General features: G+C 44.7%; 1 protein-coding gene across 1 annotated transcript in view; it reads left to right on the forward strand.

Annotated features, from left to right (window-relative positions):
- The window catches only part of ODAD2 (outer dynein arm docking complex subunit 2), a 145,880-nt gene that overhangs the window by 37,421 nt on the left and 89,995 nt on the right, over positions 1 to 18,464 (forward strand). Inside the window, exon 10 of the mRNA XM_040434342.1 lies at positions 3,726 to 3,873. Coding sequence (XP_040290276.1) covers positions 3,726 to 3,873 — 148 coding nt within the window. The remainder of the gene's footprint in view (positions 1 to 3,725; positions 3,874 to 18,464) is intronic.

Here is an 18,464-nt window from a genome sequence, read left to right on the forward strand (position 1 = left end):
CGTGAGACAGACTGAAATCTATGGCAGCATTCTAGCTGCTAAGATGGAGAGAAGACCGTGGCACTCAATGTCTTGACAATTTCCAGAGTTTTATTCACCAACCATGCGACGTTTTGACTCCTAAGGCCTCTTTCACACGGGCGTTGCGGGAACATGCGCGATTTTTCCGCGCGAGTGCAAAACATTGTAATGCGTTTTGCACTCACGTGAGAAAATGGTACCCAAACCCGAACTTCTTCACAGTAGTTCGGGCTTGGGATCGGTGTTCTGTAGATTGTATTATTTTCCCTTATAACATGGTTATAAGGGAAAATAATAGCATTCTGAATACAGAATGCATAGTAAAATAGCACTGGAGGGGTTAATTTTTTAAAAAAATAATTAAACTCACCTTAGTCCACTTGATCGCGCAGCCGGCATCTCTTCTGTCTCCTTCTTTGCTGATTGCAGGAAAAGGACCTGTGGTGACGTCACTCCGGTCATCACATGGTCCATCACATGATCTTTTACCATGATGATGGATCATGTGATGGACCATGTGATGACCGGAGTGACGTCACCACAGGTCCTTTTCCTGCAATCAGCAAAGAAGGAGACAGAAGGAGATGCCGGCTCCGCGATCAAGTGGACTAAGGTGAGTTTAATTATATATTTTTTTTTTAACCCCTCCAGCCCTATTGTACTATGCATTCTGTATTCAGAATGCTATTATTTTCCCTTATAACCATGTTATAAGGGGAAATAATAATGATCGGGTCTCTAACCCGATAGTCTCCTAGCAACAGTGCGTGAAAATCGCACCGCATCCGCACTTGCTTGCGGATGCTTGCGATTTTCACGCAACCCCATTAATTTCTATGGGGCCTGCGTTACGCGAAAAACGCACAAAGAGGAGCATGCTACGATTTTCACGGAACGCACAAGTGATGCGTGAAAATCACCGCTCATGTGCACAGCCCCATAGAAATGAATGGGTCATGATTCAGTGCGGGTGGAATGCGTTCAACTCACGCATCGCATCAGCGCGGAATACTTGCCCGTGTGAAAGGTGCCTAAGAGTCTTTCTCAAGCCTTCTAGGTGCCATAGATGTCTTAATTCATGCCAGAAAACTGGTGTGAATGCAGATAAGATGCCTTTATTGTCACTGTACTATACAAATGTCCTCCACAGTTGCTATGTTTTCTACCACTATATTAGTTTTAGTCATATATGCGGTGAATGGGTTGATAAATTGCAGGGTATCTTACAAGCAGTATTAGATTAGTCTCTAATATTTCCCGGATTCATAATGCTTCTCTAAATTCAGCCCTCTCCTGACCTCAGCAGCTGTATTCCTGGAACATTAATGGGGCTATCCAGGACTACCAAACTGATAGCCTATCTGTAGGATAGGCCATTGATATTAGATCGGTGACAGGTCTGTCTCTTGGCACCCCCAGTGATTACCTGCCTGCATGGACCATGTCCCATTCATTGTTTACCAGGCACAGCTACATACATTTAGCAGTGTGTTATGGTTGTGGATGTGGAACCACTGTGCCAACCACCAGGAGCTGCTAACCCACAGGGATCAGAGACACCAAAGCGAGGCACAAGGAAGCAGGCCATTCTCGTAGAGAGGAAACAGACTGTGGTCTTGACTGGACAGAGTTTGTGCAGATCCATAATACAGTCCAGAAGTCGGTACAGAGCAGGTACAGAATTAGAGCTCTTTAAGCAAGGTCTGGCAGAAAGCAGACCTAAACCTGGTTGATCAAGCAAGGGCTACAGGTACCAGCCAGGGATATACAGGAGCAGGTGACTAGCGATTGGAGAGACAGCCATGCAGCAGCTCCCAGAGCAGGAGAATAGGAGTGGGCAATATAGACGATATACGATATTAATGATATCAATTTGGCCAACGATAGAGATTTAGTCTATATGGCCCTACCGCGATAGAACATGGCACGCGCCGCTCTCGGAGCGCACCATGTTATTCTGAGCCGGCACAGTGTAGAAGGAGGAGTCCCTCCCTCACCAATGTGTGCGGCTGCCGCTGGCCACCATTGAGAACAGAGAGGAGCAGGAGGGGAGGGACTGTGGCCACTGCGCCACTAATTAATATAGTTAATGCTTGAATACAAACGTAGCCTGCAGGTGCCGGGCGTATCCCATACCCGGCACCCAGCCTCTATGACTGCGCACTGCGATCCGCCGCAATTAACCACTCAGGTCCTGAGGGGTTAATTGCGGCGGATCGCAACGCGCAGTCATAGAGGCCGGGTATGGAATATGGCCGGCACCTGCAGCCTACGTTTGTATTCAAGCATAAACTATTCGTTGGTGGCGCAGTGGCCACAGTCCTTCCCTTCTACTCCCCCTCTTCTCAGTATAAATTGCGGTACCCTCCCCCCCGCAGTGCGCCCCCTCCCCCCCAATGTTAAATCATTGGTGGCAGTAGCCCCAGGGTCCCCCCCTCCTCAGTGGCAGTGGCAGCCTCTGATTGGTTACCATGGCAGCCAGGACGCTACTGAAGATCTGGCTGCCCTGGTAATCTCCCTGCTGCTGTGTGTACTATGCACAGGGCAGTAGGGAGAGTGTAAAGTCCTATTCATCCTAATAGAGCTCTATTAGGGTGAATAGGACAAGAATTCTAGCTTATAGTTAGTAAATAGAAAGTAAAAAAAAAAAGTTTAACCCCACCCAAAATATAGAAAATAATATATTGCGATATATCGTTATATCGCACATGCTTCAAATTATATTGCGATATAGATTTTAGACCATATCGCCCCAGCCCTACAGGAGAAGGTTAACTCCTGCAGTGCTGAAACAAAGAACTTTGCTCTTCACATCAGACAGAGAGATGCAAAATGAGTGGAGCAGTGTACTCAGGCCGCCAGTATAACACATAGTGGATGTGCTTGGTATGGCAGCTCACTATAGCTCTGTCCAATTCAAGTGAATGGAACTGGGCAGTAATACCAGAGCAAGCCGCTAAGTATAGAGCTGCGTCTGATTAAACAAGGATAGGATTAAGATTGACGTCTCTAATAGCCCCTTTAAGGGATTGTTGTCTGAGATCAGAAACAAGGGCAAGTGACGGGCTCCTGACGTAGCGCCGCACTTGCCCAAGGGTTGTTTGTGGTATTGTACCTCAGCCCAATTCACTTGAGTGGTGCTCAGCTGCAATACCAGTCAGAGCCTATGGACATGTGTGCCGCTGGGTGGAAGGAAGGGAAGAACGAGGGGAGTTTTCCCTAAATCTCATACACGTTATCTATGCCCAGTCTGTTCCACACGTGTACGATTCCACAAACCAGTGTCTATTGTATGCGCTGTTTCTGCTCAGGGCGGGTTTTTTTAGCTTCGAATTATAGGGCACCATGCCTGTAACACTTACTAAAGGTTAACTGTCTTGACATTCATGTGAAGAACTCGTAATAGATACGTTTTTGACAGCTACATCTGTCTGTGCTTTAAGAGAACGCAGGGGCCTTTCCCATTTTTAAGAATATGGTTATTATCTTGACACCAGACAAATAACTTGACTTTTACCCCCTAAATCCTTATGTCTCGTCAAGTGCACTGATACAACAGTACATGACTTCTCATTAATTCCCTGTCAAACACGTGAAAGTCAGCAGCGAGAATGTCGCAAGATCAAGCAGAATCTCTTCAGCTACGTCTTATATTATTCACGTTCTTCTTAAATACAGGCTGTTTTTATCCTTTTTACCAATAGTAAAACTCCTGGAGCAAAATCTGAAGAATTTAGTGAAAGTTCTACTGAGAGTGAAGAAGACGAGGAGCAGCCTGAGCGACGTCAGGAGGGGAACACTGACCTACCCTCAGAGTATTGGCAAATCCAGAAATTGGTCAAATTTTTAAAGGTACCGTAAATATTAATCAAGGAAATATTGTTTATGTGCCAACACCATCTAAGGCTACTTCATCTGTCGTGGATCTGCAAAAAACGCTTCCGTTACCATAATACAACCGCATGCAAACGTCATGAACGAATCCGGTTGTGTTATGTCTTCTATAGCCATGATGGATCCGTCATGAACACCATTTAAAGACAATGGGGGACAGATCCGTTTTCTATTGTGTCAGAGAAAACGGATCCGTCCCCATTGACTTATATTGTGTGCCAGAACGGATCCGTCTTGCTCTGCACCACATCGCGGACAGAAAAACACTGCAAGCAGCGTTTTGGTGTCCGCCTCCAGAGCGGAATGGAGACTGAACGGAGGCAAACTGATGCATTCTGAGCGGATCCTTTTCCATTCAGAATGCATTAGGGCAAAACTGATCCGTTTTGGACCCCTTGTGAGAGCCCTAAATGGATCTCACAAACGGAAAGTCAAAACGCCAGTGTGATAGTAGCCTAAAGTGTAAAATGCCCATTGGTTTCAGCAAGTGCCCTGCTTGAAGCTTCAGTGCAGTGATAACAGTATTTGAAGGAGTTATCTGCTTTAGCCATGTTCACACTATGTGGCTTTGCTGTGGATTTTTCATATACAGCAGATCTTTGGACATTTTCCCAGTCCAAATCCATGTAAAAAATCTATTAAAGGGTTGTCTGATCTTAGAAATTGGGTGCATTTCCTAGCGACCCATCTCTGGGACCCGCACCAATGCTTAGAACGGAGATCACACCGCACATGCGGAGCCTCCCTCCATTCATTTCTATGGGAGTGCCGAAAATAGCCGAACCCCACCGCACAAGTGCTGCCACTGCTCCGTTCACTTCTATGGGGCTAACGGAAATAGACAACTATTTTCGGCACTCCCATAGAAATGATTAGAGAGCGGCTGCTCATGTGCGTTGCTCCCTCCGTCAGTTTGCGGGCTCTGTTCTAAGGAGCTCACAAAGAGGTGGGACCTGCATCTGTCAGAAATTGGGGGCATATCCTAGCGACAACCCCTTTAACATAAGCTTTACATGGTTTTCAATCCATTCATTCATATGGCACAGATTTTTTCCAAATGGTTTTAAAATCCATGGCGTGGAATAAACTATTGGTACGTTCAGATGCAGATTAGCCACATGTAGGGCTTATCCTCTGGTGGATTTGGAGGGAGTCCAAACTACAAACCACGGCAACAATTTTCTGACATGTATTTCTACCACATGGACTTACCCAAACTTGCCGAAAACTACAATGCAATGCAAATTTTTCAAAGCTGATTGTAGGTCTCGATGTGGTTTTTCAAATGCTCTATATAATGCTCTAGAATTCACCCTTGCCATTAAAGGCTGAAATCCGCTGTCGGATCTGCATCGGAATCAGCATGAGTATTGTATGGATTTTAGATGTGGATGTCATTGTGGATTTGCTGTGGATCTTTCCTGCAGCAAATCTACCCTGTAGGTACATAGTCTTAGAGATTCCTTTTGCATATGCACTGTTATGGTATATGGATGTAATAAAGAAGAGTACTCTTCTATTAGTCAGATTGGAGTGGCACTAAAGTGATTGACTCTTTAATGGGCGCCCTTTAACCTGTAAGAAATAAGTCTTAAAGAGTCACTGTATCAGGCAAGATCCATCCCTAGTAACAGAGACTCAGAAGATGGCTGGTGTGTCAGAGCTAGCTGAGATCCTGAGCCTGATGAAAGAACTGCTTCTACACTGCTTCTGAATTCACAGGAGCCTCCTGCCTTTTTGTAAGTCTGATCTCACCCTTCTTATCTGTTCTGTGAGCTACAGAGCTGTGGGAAGTAAGGAAAAGGATGTCACAGCAGTACAGTGCTGGCAGATTTCATAGAAGGGATGCACCCCCTGCTTTTGAGTGAAATGCATCTAGCTATGCAGCTGAAATAGGGAATAATATGGCTGAAAAGATTTTAGGGAAGCCTAAAAGCGTAGCCATTATGATTTTTCCCCCCTGAAAACTCAGGTATGCTTTCAATTGTGGTGCACTAGGTATCATTAATGTTATGCTCATAGTGAATTTAAGAATCTGTATCAGTGTTGGCTGTTCCTTTAACCCTCTTCCTGTGGCAGGCGCAGCACTATGAAGTGTCCTTTGCGAGGTGGCATTAGAAGAATGTCTATTACTCTGTAATTCCTCTAGCACCGTTCAATGGAAACAGTAGGTTTAAAGAGCACGGCAAATGCTTGAAATAGCTTCTTTATTAGCTTCAACTTTTCTTCATATATTACACTGCTGCCTCTGCAGCAGATAGTCTATGTACATAACACTTGTTGAAAAGATATCACAAAATGGCGGTATGCATAAGATGGTGGTTCAACTGTTCAATCTTGTCATTCAACATAAAATGGTGCATATATTTCTCTCTTGAGTATCTGTACTCTGACTTTAAGTTATTTAAAGGGCTTCTGTCACCCCACTAAAGTGATTTTTTTTTTTTGGGCTAGTTAAATTAGTTATATTGCGATATATGAAAATATAATTGTGTTACTTACTTTGATCCAGCAGTTTCTGCAAAAAACTAAGTTTTATAATATGTAAATTCGGTCAATACCAGCAAGTAGGGCGGCTACTTGCTGGTAGCTGCTGCAGAAATCCGCCCCCTCGTCGTGTTGATTGACAGGGCCAGCCGGGATCTCCTCCTCCGGCCAGCCCTGTCGGCATTTCAAAAATCGCGTGCCTGTGTTGATTCGGCGCAGGCGCTCTGAGATGAGGAGGCTCGTCTCCTCAGAACTCCCTCAGTGCGCCTGCGCCGATGACATCACCGAAATAGAAGACGTCATCGGCGCAGGCGCACTGAGGGAGTGCTGAGGAGACGAGCCTCCTCATCTCAGAGCGCCTGCGCCGAATCAACACAGGCGCGCGATTTTTGAAATGCCGACAGGGCTGGCCGGAGGAGGAGATCCCGGCTGGCCCTGTCAATCAACACGACGAGGGGGCGGATTTCTGCAGCAGCTACCAGCAAGTAGCCGCCCTACTTGCTGGTAGAGACCGAATTTACATATTATAAAACTTCGTTTTTTGCAGAAACTGCTGGATCAAAGTAAGTAACACAATTATATTTTCATATATCGCAATATAACTAATTTAACTAGCCCAAAAAAAAACAACACTTTAGTGGGGTGACAGAAGCCCTTTAAGCACTTTATGATCTCTCTGAGAGGTATATCTGAGGTCTAACTAATAGTTCTACTTGCTGAATTTGGTCGCAATTTGCAGTATGCAGTTAGCAGTAACTATTTGCAGATTGGTTGAGTATGATCTGGTATGGTTGTATGCAATTTGGATTGCAATATGGAATTTAAATTTGGATTGTGAACTTTGTAGTTTGCAATTGTATGGTGTTTGCAATTGGTGGAACTGTAAGTAAACACACACATATAACTAGTTCAGTATACAGTTCTAATCACTATAGTAACAGTAGGAGCATTATATAACTGTTTTAAATACCTATTTTGGCCTCTTGCTTCCATAAAACACAACTCTTAGTGGAGTGTGTGTCTGTTCAGGTCCTCTCTCTGGTGAATAATAATTTCTAGCAGCATCTGCTAGGGAATTTCCCACCAGGCTGTGTGTGAAGCTGGCTGTGATTGGTCAAAACTCCTGCTGTGTGTGAGGCTGGCTGTGATTGGTCTAGACTCCTTCCCAGCAACAACAGTTTAACTCTATGCCTTCTGTTGTTTCTGCTGTGTCATTGAGCTTACCTCACATCCATATAATGAATCTTAAAGAGGACCTTTCACCGATTATTACACTATGAACTAACTATACAGACATGTAGAGCGGCACCCGGGGATCTCACTGCACTTACTATTATCCCCGGGCGCCGCTCCGTTCTCCTGCTATGCCCTCCGGTATCTCCGCTCACTAAGTTATAGTAGGCGGAGATTCCAGTCACTTAGTTATGGCAGGCGGGGTCTGCCCTTGTTCTGCTCTAGCGCTGGCCAATCGCAGCGCAGAGCTCACAGCCTGGGAGGTTATTTTCTCCCAGGCTGTGAGCTCTGCAATGCGATTGGCCAGCGCTACAGAAGAATAAGGGCAGACTCCGCCTACCATAACTTAGGGAACGGAGATACCGGAGGGCATAGCAGGAGAACGGAGCGGCTCTCCATGTCTGTATAGTTAGTTCATAGTGTAATAATCCTTGCTGTAAGGAGCTTTGTTTTTGGTTATTTCAGGCACAGGCACAGCTCAATGCGCTGATGAATGTGGGGGAAAATTCTAATGTGTATTGGTACGCCTTAGACTTTTTCCAGGGAGTCGCACGGGCTGCATGACACAGGCTCGCAGGCCGGATTTGGCCCGCGGGCCGTAGGTTGGGCATCACTGGCTTAGTGTATATAGCCTTTTTATGTTTCACTTTCAAAATAAAAAAAAAATTGCTTTTTGTGTTACCATATTCTGACACCCATAACTTTTTTATGTTTTCATCTGTGTGAGGGTTTGTTGTTTTGCAGAGTGAGCTGTAGTTTTTATTGTTACCTTTTTGGGTAACGTAAAAAAAAAATTACGTATTTTTTATATATTTTTTAGAACAAAATAACACAAAATTGCACTTCTGCCATTGTGTTCTTTTTTTTTAATTCACGTGCATCATATATAACATAATATTTTGATAGTTCAGTCTTTTACGGACACTCTCAAACCAATTATATTTTGATTTTTTACATAGTAAATGGTAAAATACTCGGATTTTTTAAAATGTTATTTAAACTTTTTTGTTTTCTCTAGTGTCATTAGGGGACATGAACATACAATCACCTTACTAGGCACCCGGCTGCCATGACAAATGCTTGGCACCCTGCCCAACACTACTGACCACAGCATCTAAGTGGTAAAATGTCCAGGTTCTGAGGTAACTTGTCAGATGTACAGCCTGGGCCCTCTCTATAACCCTCTAAGGCATTATGACATAAATGTTTGTCTAATGTAGGGAAAGGGTTAAAACTCGGTTATAACGGAAGCTATGACCTGGTTTCCACATTCAAATTCACATTGTTGGACCCCACTGACTTTAAAGGGGACGTTTTAGGGTTGGGCGATATCAAATATATTCCCACGATAACTATATCAAGAAATGTATTGCGATTACGATATATATCACGGTAAATTCCTATTTATCCCATAGTAAGGGGGCCACAATGAGACATACTGTATATGGACCACAAGGAGACATTGTACTGTATGAGGGCAACAAGGAGACATTGTACTGTACGGGGCCACAAGGAGACATTGTACTGTATGGGGGCAACAAGGAGACATTGTACTGTATGGGGGCAACAAGGAGACATTGTACTGTATGGGGCCAACAAGGAGACATTTTACTGTATGTGGTCATAAGGAGACATTATACTGTATGGGGCCACAATGTATGGGGCCACAATGAGACATTATAATGTAAGGGGTCCCCAGACATTATACTGTATGGAGACCACAAGGAGACATTATGGCGCTGCAAGTAGTATAATGTCTCCTGGTTGCCCCCATATAGTATCATGTCTTCTTGTGGCCCTCATACAGTAGAATGTCTTCTTGTTGTCCCCATACAGTAGAATGTCTTCTTGTTGTCCCCATACAGTAGAATGTCTTCTTGTTGCCCCCATATAGTATCATGTCTTCTTGTTGCTCCCATGCAGTCTCCCCCACCACCCCCAGCCCACACATCATGTGACCTCCCGCAGCGCGCCCTGACCTGTACCCCCATGTAGTGCTGGAAGAAGAGTACCATGCTCTGGTAGATGTTGTAGAGCCGGTCATTGCATCCCCCCAACAGGCAGCACTGCACTCAGAACCCCCCCAGCAACCCCATGCCAACAGGTGCGCTGCTCAGCATGACAGTGGCGGGGACCATGTAGTGCAGGGTGTTGGTGTACAGCACAGCGGAGAGCAGCATGGCACCGAGTGCACCTCACATCAGGTTACACACATGTGCCCTACACTGCATCTGACACCCGGCAACACATGAGAGGGAGGGTCTGGAATGGAGACCTGGGCTGCCGGCTAACTAACGGCTGCATTTCATCATACACACTCTGTTTATTTTAGAAGCGATCAGTGCTGTTAAGCGCGACCGCTTCTATGACGTCACTAAAAAACTGCGGTCATTAAGAAACAGTGATACTGCCATATTGCCGTTTCTTAATACGTAGGACATCCCACAAATAAATATTGTGTTGCTTTGTTGGATTACACAAAACAAGAACAATTTTTTTATTGCAATCATAAAAAAATGCTCCTGTGTCTAGACATCATTTCTATTTATTATAGTGCAGCCTGGTGTTCTATAGTGTCCCGCTCAGAATGTCCACCTCATGTGTCCTGTGCCAGTGGTCACACATGCTCAGTAGCTGAGCCCTACCAAAGGCATCTTCTTGTAGACACCGCACAGTGATTCTCACAATTGTACAGAGCCAGTGTCGGACTGGGGTACCTAGGGACCACCAGTAAAATTTATTTTGGGGGCCCACCGTACGGATACATTCAAATATAATAAATAATCTAACAAGTTTTTTATATGAACATAAGCTGGTTGAGGTGCTGTATATTGAATATATGTATGTAGTGTACTAAATCTAATGTATTATGTGCCACTTGTGCAGGGGGTGGGAGACTAGGGGCCCATCTTGCTCAGGGGCCCACCGGGGGATTCCCCTGTACCCCTGTGGGCCAGTCCGAGCCTGTACAGAGCAGCTAAATAGAGTCAGCGTACTAGAAGTGACTTATTGAAAGGGAATTAAAAGTACACCAGGAGGCACCATATCAGGTGTTTATCAGAAAAGTCTGTTCCTTTTTTAATAAATTCAATAGACAACGTGTTCTTTTTTGCGTGATCTAAATAGAGTAATGTAACGTTTACTCATGGGACAACTCCTTTGCCGGGTTCGGGTTCCATTAGGGTACTGGTTGTGACAGTAGGAATAGCGCTGCAGACTGGGCTAACCTTGCTTTCAAAAATAACAGAATGGCCAGCAGAATCTCAATGTGAACAGAGCCACATTGTGCCTCATGTATTTGGACCTTCTTTCATTCCTGTTGAGGTCAATAGGAGCAGTGGTGCAGTGAGGAGCTCAGCTCGGTCCACTACAAAGTATACTGAGATGCCTCCTTCTGGTGTCGGTTCTAATGCTGAACAGCCGATCTGTGGGGGTCCCGGATGTAGGACTTCCGCTGAACGGCTAGCAATGACCTAACCTTGAGGATTGGCCATCACTTAATAAAAAGTGGACAACCCCTTTAAAGTGAAAAGGAACTTATTAATCCCATGATTATTAGTTATAGAAGAAAGTGGCAGAACATTCCTCGGAAGTGTGAGGACTTGTCTGGAGACACAGTTTAAGACTTTGCTAAATGAGACAAGACAAACATTGATGTTAAAAGAAAAAGAAATCGATCTACGTAGCCTTGTGAATCCATGTGAGAAAGGTGGGGAGGTTTCTGGATCTAATTATTCCCGTACACTCTTTGCCATTTGTAATTATGTTGAATATGGAGGAAAATATCAGAAACACTTCAGCAATATTGTTTTTGGTCTGGCTGCAGGAGGCTACTCTCACACTGCACATTAAGTTATAGGAAATTAATGATTTGGATCTGGGAAGCTGAGATAAAACTCTGGGAAACTAAGAAGAACATTTCCACAGAAGTATTACTGCTCAGAGATGTAGATTACTTGGAACGCGCGAGACTACGGTAGAAAAAAATGTGATTGAGTGAGAGAGCTACTGGTGGAGTAGACTTCAGTTTATTCCCTTATACTAATATCACGCAGCACAGGGCAGAACTAACTTGCTTCGGTTTGAAAAAATCCCGGCGCATAACTTGTCAAAATAGATGACGTGAGAGGTGCCATAATTTTTACATTGTGTCCTAAGGAGGAGGAAAGGTTTATGCTGACACCCGCTGTTTTTTTCGCTGCAATTGTGCGCTGCTCCTGCCACATTTCAAAAAGTTGATGGGACTTAGTGGGAGGGGGCTTGGCCTCCCATGACCAGGCAAATTTATTATAATTTATGCCAGAAATTATAACATCAAAAGTTTTGGAATGTTCAGTGACCCTTTCTGTAGGAACTCATGCATTGACCGAGGGCATGCTGCCATTTATTTTTCAACGCCTGTAGAAATGGACAAGAATAGGGCATGTTCTATCTATTTAGCGGGGCCACGGAAAGGACATACGGATGCGGACAGCTGTTGGGTAATGGGTCCAAACATACGGTCGTGTGCATGAGGCCTTAAAGGCTATGTACACCTTCTGAGGCAATTTTTGTTTATGATTGCATTTTACTCATTTTCAGCCAAAAATGATATTTTCAATTTTCTGTGACAAAGGGTTTTTCTCACTATATGACTGGTACTTTCACTTTGTGCTGGTCATCTAATAAACCTAATCTCTATACTACTAAGAGGTCATAAACACTTTATTTAAGCTACATTATTATCAGTAAGATAAGAACTGAGCTATAATGAGTGTTTATAATGTCAGAGAGCAGAGATAAGTAGTCTGTCTGCTCCTCAACTGACAGAAAAGAGAGAAAACAAGCTGCTACCAGAGCTACTCAGCTCTGTACAGAAAACAGGACTCCATATTATTAATAAAGACCAATTGAAAAAATGACTTTTACTCCAATTGGCCTTTATTTAAAACTAGCAGAAGGACACTGCTTCTCACGGGTATATTTAATCTATTTCATTTAATAATTATGTGTGTCGTTAAAAGATATCGACAGTATCCCCCATAACAGTGACCTCTACAGTATCCCGCCCCCTTAACAGTGAACTCCACAGTGCCCGTCCCTTTAACAGTGATCGCCACAGCGGCCTGACCCCTTAACAGTGACCTCCACAGTGCCCGCCTCTTTAACAGGGACCTCCACAGCAGCCTGCCATCTGAACAGTAACATCCACGGTGAACGCCCCTTTAACAGTGACCTCCACAGTGCCCGCCACTTTACCAGTGTCCTCCACAGTGCCTGCCCCTTTAAGAGTGACCTCCACAGCAGCTGCCCCTTTAATAGTGTCCCTGTTCCCTTAAAAGTGACCTCCACAGTGCCCACCCCTTTAACAGTGACCTCCACAGCAGCCTGCCGCCTTAACAGTAACATCCACGGTGAACGCCCCTTTAACAGTGACCTCCACGGTGCCCGCCCATTTAACAGTGACCTCCACAGTGCCTGCTCCTTTAAGAGTGACCTCCACAGCAGCTGCCCCTTTAATAGTGTCCCTGCCCCCTTAAAAGTGACCTCCACAGTGCCCGCCCCTTTAACAGTGACCTCCACAGTGCCTGCCCCTTTAACAGTGACCTCCACAGCAGCTGTCCCTTTAATAGTGGCCCCTGCCCCCTTAACAGTGACCTCCACAGCAGCCTTCCGCCTTAACAGTAACATCCACAGTGAACGCCCCTTTAACAGTGATCTCCACAGTGACCTCCACAGCAGCCTGCCCCTTTATTAGTAACATCCTCAGTGAACTCCCCTTTACAATGACCTCCACAGCAGCTGCCCCCTTAACAGTGACCTCCACAGCAGCTGCTCCTTTAATAGTGGCCCCTGCCCCCTTAACAGTGACCTCCACAGCGCCCTGCCTCTTTAAGGCTAGGGCTACATGACGATGTGTCGCACGACATTTAGTCGTACCAATGTGGTGCAACAATTTTTATAATGATAGGCTATGGTGTCGCACTGCGACATGCTGCGACACGGCAGTCTCAAAAAAATCTATCCAAGATTAAAGCATGTAGCAGTGAGTTGTGCCCTATGTGTCGTGCGACTTATTGTCGCCCAGTAGCCCTAGCCTAAAGCTGACCTACAGCAGTGAAGAAAAATGGCTAGGTTGTTATGGAAACCTGGAGTAAAACTGTGTGTATGTGGAGACTAAGAGCCTGTGAGCTTCTATTGGCTGATAAGGGACCTGTGACCGCGTGTATGGCAGCTGGGATATGAAGAGAAAGACTTGCAGGCTTGTATTGGCTAATGCAGGTCATTTTTTGGGAATATCTCAGGAATGGTACATCCTGAGAGCTGGTCTAAAACCTTCCTGTACACCTAATGTACCTGTGTGCCAAATTTGGTGAAGATCGGTCCAGTCGTTTGGTCGCGCATAAAGAACAGACAGACATCCAGACAGACAGACGTCCAGACAGACATCCAGACAGACTGAAACTCTTTTTTTATATACGGTATATAAGAGATATTGAGCTGTTCTGTCACAAAGGGTTAACTTTTTTTCTAATTGTGTGACTGGTACTTTCACTTTGTGCCGGTCATCTAATAACCCTTATCTCTAAACTACTTAGAGGTCATAAACACTTTATTTAAGCTACATTCTTATCAGTAAGATAAGAACTGAGCTATAATGAGTGTTTATAATGTCAGAGAGCAGAGGTAAGGAGTCCGTCAGCTCCCCAACTGACGGAAAAGAGAGATAATCCAGAGGCTGCTACTAGAGCATCTCAGCTATATACAGAAAAAAGGGCTCCATATTTTTAATGAAGACCAACTGAAAAAATGATTTTTAGCTTAAAATGAGTACAATGCAAGAATAAAAAAATCCCCCCATAGGTGTACATAGCCTTTAATGGTTGTGCTAAGTCCTCCTCTGTTGTTTGCAAAGACTCTTTGCTCTGGCTAATAGAGAAAGTTTCCAAACATTGTGATATCCATAGGCCCCGAAAGAACATGTGAAAAGGATTTGTCATAATGCAGGGATGCTCAACCTGCGGCCCTCCAGCTGTTGCAAAACTACAGCTCCCAGTATGCCCTAATAGCTGTAGGCTGTCCAGGCATGCTGGGACTTGTAGTTTTGCAACACCTGGAGGGCCACAGGTTGGGCATCCCTGTCATAATGGAACAGTCCCTTTAAGTATATTAGAAACGTTCTTATTTTTAAATTCTTAACCCTTCGGTATCCCTATAGCCCAGAACGCCTCTTTAAATAAAATGTAAAAAAATGAGATGCCCTCCTGTCATGAAGTTATTCATGCTGATGTCTGTTAGACGAGCGGTGGGCAGGTTAACCATTAATGGCCCACATATCCCTTTGCTGTTTCGTTGCTACCCCCTGATCACGGACAGCATGTGATTTAACATGTGTCAGTATAACTGTCCATAAATATCTTCGGGCCAGGTGCACAGCACAGACACATGAATCTCACACAGACTGCCTCTTGGAGCCAGGAACAAAAAGAGCGAATTTGTACGTGTTTTTGAACGTCCAGTATTTTCTTTTACTGTTCGAACACTGACGGATTAATTGAAAATCAAGCTGTCCGCTCCTGTCATGTTGTGATAAGCCTCTTTAAATAATGCAGCTTCCAAAATTTCCAGAGTGAAAACATAACTTAAGCATTTGGCCCTCCTCGAAAAGATGGAAGCCAGTATGCCTAACAAGTGTCATATGGAGCTGGAAAGAGATAGTGCCATACCACAGGCAATCAGGCAAGCCGTACTGATGAACTGTTATATCAGTTCACACATGCTTTTAATTATTTGCTAAAGAATAAGTAAGGCACACTTGCCCAAGCTAACAGAAAGTTCTGGCTTGCTCGAAGCTGGGAAAAAAACTGTTCATGATATATGAAGTTAAAAGTTAAGTCTACAAAGAGCTACCTTAGAGTAGCAATGCAGTGAGCTGCTCTCACTAGCCGGGACACAAATGTTGCGGTTGTCGATTGATTTGCGCACTGTGGACATAAGTACAGGAGAATGAGATATAGTATTCAAGGAATTACTTAAAGGGGTCGTCCAGCCTTTTTTAAGTGATATCTTATCCTCAGGATAGGCCATCTCTAGCTGATCAGCGGGGGTCCAGCACCTTGCACCTCCTGCCGATCAGAACGGTGCTCGTCACTGCAGTGCTTCTCCCATAGATTTTAACAGGAACAGTGGTGCAGTGATGAGCACTGTCCACTACAGTGTTAATGGTACGGTGTAGTTCCAGCACCAACCTCTGGGGGTGGAGCTATGCAGAACTGCTAATCAGAGGGGATGCGAGGTGCCGGACCCCCACTGATCAGCTAATGATGGGCCTGTCCAGAGGAGTTGGACCACCCTTTCAATAGGGAATATCACTGTGACGGACTGAACCGTCACTGGGGCTGCTGGAGAAGCCTGAGGGCCAGCCTCCTTCCTACGGACTATGGACCCACAACTATGGAGACCCCCTCAGACCTTTTGGGGTTAACTCTGCACTGAGACTCCCACTGATTGTGTTAGTGATGGGATTAAGATAGCTGACTTTAGGAGCAGCCGACTCCTAGATGAGTAGATCACCCTATGATACACTCAGGAGATAATCTCATCACATGTGTCTCCTCTCTCCCTATTCATTCATTATGGAGGGGGTGAAGATGTCTGTTTTTCATGTTGTTCATGGTTGATTGATTTATGTTGTTAGACTTCTTAAACTGTATATATACTGAGTTGATCTTCAATAAAGGGAGTTCCTGTTTTACCCTCAACATAGAGTGTCATCTCATGTGTGGGGGAACAGCTATATTTACTCTGAGGATTGCTATCGGTATTATACTCCCCTGGGATTACAACACGGTTCTACCCACTGGAAGTTGGATCCTGGTTTTAGGCCCAGGGTGGGTGGAATACGGCGAGATCTCAACCTAGCTGCGGCGGTTCGTGTGGTTGGCAGTGATTACGGTCTCAAGTGGAGTGCTTGGAGCCCTCAGGAAGCACTAGGAGCATCCATCAACGGAGGTACCCAGTCAGGGTGCCAGGAGATCCGTTACAATCACCTTCAATGGTCTCAATAAATAGTCTAATAGTGCTGTGTGAAACAGAAGTGATCTTTGTTAAAATTCCAGACACTCCTTCACCCTTAACTCCCTAAAGGGGTAATGTGGGACTTTAATATTGATGACCTATCCTTACTATAGGCCATAAGTATTAACTCAGTGGGGGCCTGACTCTCTGTACCCCGCCGATAAACTGAAAAGGCCATGGTGCCCTGGTCCACTGAGGTCTCTTTATTGGTTGCCTGCCACAGTACCATAAATTTTGCAGCAATTCTGTGTGCTGCTGCGGCTTACTTAACCTCTGTCACATTCAAGTGAATGGGACACCACTACATCTCGTACCATGTGTAGCTGGTACAGAATATATGGCACTGTGGAATTAAATTCCAGTAGGTCTTCATTAAAAATGTTCAACCATCCCATCTTCTACAGTCTGTTGCCTGGCCTATGACTCCTCATGCCATTTAAGGCACTCTTCATAAAGGTCATATTGTATTCCCCAAATCTTCTGCTCTGTGCCGGCCCTTCCCTTGCCTTCTTGACAGACATGGCCAGGTTCCTGCAAAGTCATTTTGCTTGGCCCTGTCAATCGCAAGGAGAGGGAGGGGATGGCAAAGGAATCTGGAGGAGCAAGAGAGCACACAGGGTGGCGTGGGTCCACCCTTGCGGCACTTTACTGCTCATTGGCCCGTGGATGTTTTCTCCAGAAAGAAGTAACGGATCGTTAAGTGGAACATATCATTACATTCAGAGGAGCTAGTCCTACAAAGCATTGTGCCTGGTTTACCAGTCAATTTCCTGGTGACGGATTGACTTGAATCCCAACACATTCCAGTTTCTGTCTTTTTAAGAACCAGCAGAACAGACTTTATTCATTGTGGGATTTCACAGAATACATATGCCGTGGCTGAGGTCCATGTTCTTACCAGGATACCACGACCCACAGAATTTCTACTGAATATAAACTCGATAGATTCCATGATCAACTTCCAAAATCGTATGTTCCAAAGATCGCGTTTCAGCATTTAATAACATCAACATGCTGGTTTTGTGTGGAGGGAACTGACAGCAGAGGGTTTTCATGTAGAGTAAAATGTGCGGCCCACCGCTGGAAACCTCTTGTATTCGAGCCGTCGCTGTAGACCTCATGTTCTAGGACACATGAAACCATTTTATTGCGGTTTGCTTGAAAATCGAATATTAGGCTGTGTAAGCAATTTACAACAAAGGAAAAATGTATTTAGCATTTTATATTTAATATATAATTCCGATATTAAAACATGGTACAAATAAGGGATTGCTTTGTTCGTAACTGCTCGTAGTTTTTCCATTTTCAATCCTATGTGACAGGCATTAGAGTTTAGTCGATAGAAACAGAACGAAACATCTGACCGCAGCGGAGAACATTTTCCCTACACTGGAAAAGGCTTATTGGACTGCACACAAGTAAATGGAGGACGACCACCTGGTTTAGATCTATTGTGGTACACAAATGCCCCATCAAAATTACACTCCTCCATGATGCCTTTCCAGCGTACTTTTCTTTTCCTCCTCCTGTTTTCTCCTAGGAAATCTGAAACGTGCGTCACCATGTACAGTGTAATAGCTAAATCACTGTAGGTTTCTACTCTGGAGCTAAGAACAGTATTAGAAAACAAAAGCACTTGCATAAACTATGGCCACCGGCCCAAACAATATTTTGGTTCTAACGCTTTAATGAAGAGTTAATGACAGCATCTTGGCCTAGAGGTTGCCCGCTGCTTTCAAGGGCTTCAGTCAGTCTTGGATGAGACGTGATCG

The sequence above is a fragment of the Bufo bufo genome, chromosome 5, assembly GCF_905171765.1.
Source record: "Bufo bufo chromosome 5, aBufBuf1.1, whole genome shotgun sequence".
NCBI classification, from domain to species: Eukaryota; Metazoa; Chordata; class Amphibia; order Anura; family Bufonidae; genus Bufo; species Bufo bufo.